We start from the raw sequence: 3667 nt of genomic DNA, 5'->3' as shown, positions 1-3667 counted from the left end.
GTTATTCTCACCCGGGGTGAGAATAACCACTTCCGAGGGACAGAGAGAGAGAGAGAGAGAGAGAGAGAGAGAGAGAGAGAGAGAGAGAGAGAGAGTGTGTGTGTGTGTACTCACCCAAGTGGTTCGCGGTGACTTGCACGGTGGTGTGGATGAGCTGTCCCTCTGTGTAAGTGCGTGTGATCTGTCCAGTAGCGTATTTACCGCCAGGCTCGTTATCCAGGGGTCCATCCACGGGATCTCCGCACACGCCACATTTGTAGCCTCGGGTGAACTGGTGCTGTGGGCGGCAGACGATCAAAAGAATAAATGATATGTCTCAGTTTGAAACGAACAAATGAGGGGCTTGAGTAGATTTTTCCCAATTCAAAATGTTATATATAAAACATCAGAATCCTAGTTGATTCCAAACTAAGATATTCTTTAGGCCATTCCCAAAGGGAGGACATTAACATGTTCTTATGCACAGTAGAATTGTAAATTGGCTGATTTATCAATGCCATACTCATACTGTGCCATAGCAATATAGGGGGAACTGCAGCTTTTTCTTTCCTCATCCTTACTATCGTCATTCTCCTCTACTTCTTTTGTATGTTTGTCACACACTTGTGAACTGCTATTTCCGGGGTGTCTCGATAGTCGAAGCAGACTTTGTGCTGTTGAGGCTAGAGAGGTGAGCAGAGTAAGTCTGATTCCCCGTTTGGACTTCTCTGTTGACATCCACCCCTTGGCGCTCATATGACCTTATGCAGGTACGAGCGCCGTAAAAACTCTACAATTAAAAAAAAAAAAGTTCATGTACAATGACACTAGGTAAGTCGGTGACCTGTCTAAGACAACCATTGTTATCCCCAACAATAGGTACACCGTCTTGTACAGGGGGGGTGTGCTACTCAACAGTATCTATCCGGAGACGTCTCCAGCAGAGATAGACCAATCAAAATGCTCTGTGCCTCTTTACCAAGTAAAAAAATCTAGAGGGTTACAGGGGCATGCCCCCGTTTTAACCCATAATTTGATATTTTGCCGTTAGGTTTGAAATTTTCTTGAAAATGATTGATTTGCGACAGTTTTAGTGGCTACATGTGTGATCTGCAGCAAACAATACGCAGTTTGACCCTCCAAAGCAGTGCATCTGTGTGCGGGAGTACGTCTCCGAATAGTTCCTGGGAGCTCGCCGGAGACGTCTCCGAATATTATCTTCTGCCTGTGGTACTCACCCAGAAGCCGCCACAGAAGAGCTGGTTGTCGTCATAGTTCTCCTCCGTGTCGTAGCCCCGCCTCCACATGGTGCTCCGCCCTGGGGGCTCGTACAGGCGCCCGTGACTGGCAGCTGGGCGGGGCAACACACAGGCCACGCCCACACACACCAGGAGCGCAAACATTTGGGTGGTCGTCATATCGTGAGATGCTCTGTAACCATAATGATATTAATGATAATAATAATAATAACAATAATAATAATAATAATAATAATAATAATAATAATAATAATAATAATAATAATAATAAAATAATAATAATAATGATAAAAATGATATGTATAGCGCATACCCCCGGTCAACAGCAGACTCTATGCGCTTTACACTATATTATTACCCCAGCAGACCACAGAACACTCATAAACATTCTCGGCTTCCCGGCAAGCATACAGTGCAAGCAGCTGATTAAGCGCTCAAACACCGCCAAACTGACAATATTTCACTGTCTACAGCCGGGTACCCCCGTTCCCACGTGGATGAAGTGGGGAAAATTTGTGTAAAGTGCCTTTCCCAAGGACACAACGTCGGGTCCCTGACGGGATTCGAACCCACGACCTTACGGTTTCGAGTCTGAGAGCCTAATTACTAGGCCACACCGTATGTAAATCGCTGCCAAAAGGAACAACATTCAAGGAGATATTGGGAGATTGCTGTGTATATCTGTCAAGCACGCTCAAAGCGAACAGGTCATATTCTGAAAATACTGATTGGCATGATACTAAATAATTATCTTTTTTTAGAAGACGTTTTGTCCCAAGAAAACAGACAGAGAGAGAGAGACTTATTGTTCTGTGACCCTCTTTAGAATCCCACATATGCTTTCTGCAGGGCTGTGCCACCAACATATCTGAATGCATCTCTAGCATAATATTATGAGTGGATTAGTTTAAGGAGATAGAAGTGTTTGCTCCTTCTTTCCTATCAAACATCTATCGTCCTGATCTCTCCTTCTTTTTTTATGTTTGTTACTCTCTTGTAAAAAAAAGTCTAATCTTCGGCACTTATAATATGACCTTATTGTGTTGCAAGTGCCGTAAAACTCTTACGAAAACTAAACGGAGATAAAATAACCAGTGTCCTTAAAAATTCACCGGGAGTCCATTATTTGGCGGCCAAACTGAACTGCTTCGTTTGAAATACAAGAATATACCACCTGGGACCTGCCAGATGGCTGGACAGAGAGGGGAATGTTCCGAAAGTGAAGGGGAAAAATTAGTGTAAAGATTGGAAATGTCTAGATGAGAAATCAATAGAAGGTTCTGAGCTGGCATGTTAGGGAAGTTGTTATATTTCTGTTATGTTGTTGGTATGTTGTTGGTATTTTGTTGTTATGTTGTTGGTATGTTGTAATTATCGATCCGGGTATGTTAGCGTTAGTTATTCACAGATCTTGATCTGAGAAATATTAATTGTCTCCGCTTGGATGTCTAGATAGATAGACAGACAGACAGACAGACAGACAGACAGACAGACAGACAGACAGACAGACAGATAGATAGATAGATAGATAGATAGATAGATAGATAGATGGATACTAATTTATCAATGTGTAGTTTCACGAAAACTTTATACTAAAAATATTGTTTCTTACTAGATCTAATTATTTTTAATTAAGACATGATTATCTATCATCTATCGTTTCTTATATAGTTCATGATCTATTATGCTTTGATCATTTTATGTATTTAGTAATCTAACCAATCTGAAAAATCTGTTTGTTCATTTTCGTTTTTAATAAAAGTTGGGTTTTTTTGGACACTAGCTTATACTTCTACTGAAACTGAATACAACAAATACCCCATCAATTCCCACAATGGTAATATTTGTGTCTTCGCGGCGACCCTCTAAATGTAAATCGATGAAACGTAACCGCAATTTCATTCTACAAAGCAAATTTTGCCCGTGAAATAACCGGAACGGCCTTGTTATGAAATGTCTAACAAAAGTCAAGCAACAGAAAGTCAACTTGTTCTCAGTGATCAGCCGAACTCTATCGTTTCATATACCGGGTACTGTGCCGGGTACACTTACTTTGGCTGGTAGGAAATATAAAATGTGTCGGCTCCAAAACAACTCTGGAAACACGTAGGTCTGCTGAGATGAGCGGGACTTGAAAAAGACTTCCTCTCTCGTCTGCTGGAATTCGTTTGTCTTCTGGGGAAGCCCAGTGGAATCTGAAGGCATCGGTCTGTCAGGGCCTATATTTATACTAAATTATACCCGGCGTATGACGTATGTTTTTGTGGGCCGGGTGCGCGTCTGTCATGTGTGTGTTTGTTTGTCTGTCAGTGGCGGAGCGTGTACGCCGGCTTAGCGGGCTCGTCTATCCGTGATTTACGCGCTTTGTTGAGCGGATAGAGGTGGTGGGGGCGGGGCTTACATGTTGTTGTGTTGTGTTGTGTTGTGTG

At 42.4% G+C, this 3667-nt stretch overlaps 1 protein-coding gene across 1 annotated transcript in view; it reads right to left on the bottom strand.

Annotated features, from left to right (window-relative positions):
* The window catches only part of LOC106013787, a gene marked incomplete in the record, with an annotated part of 6766 nt that extends 3184 nt beyond the window's left edge, over positions 1 to 3582 (bottom strand). The window contains 3 exon segments of the mRNA XM_013090432.2: positions 115 to 277; positions 1218 to 1410; positions 3291 to 3582. Of these exon segments, the coding sequence (XP_012945886.1) occupies positions 115 to 277; positions 1218 to 1397 (343 nt within the window).
* Positions 3583 to 3667: the final 85 nt, after the last annotated feature.

This window comes from Aplysia californica, unplaced genomic scaffold (assembly GCF_000002075.1).
Source record: "Aplysia californica isolate F4 #8 unplaced genomic scaffold, AplCal3.0 scaffold01278, whole genome shotgun sequence".
NCBI lineage: Eukaryota > Metazoa > Mollusca > Gastropoda > Aplysiida > Aplysiidae > Aplysia > Aplysia californica.
The sequence above is the reverse complement of the archived record's forward strand: the minus strand, read 5'-3'. Positions and strand labels throughout refer to the sequence as shown.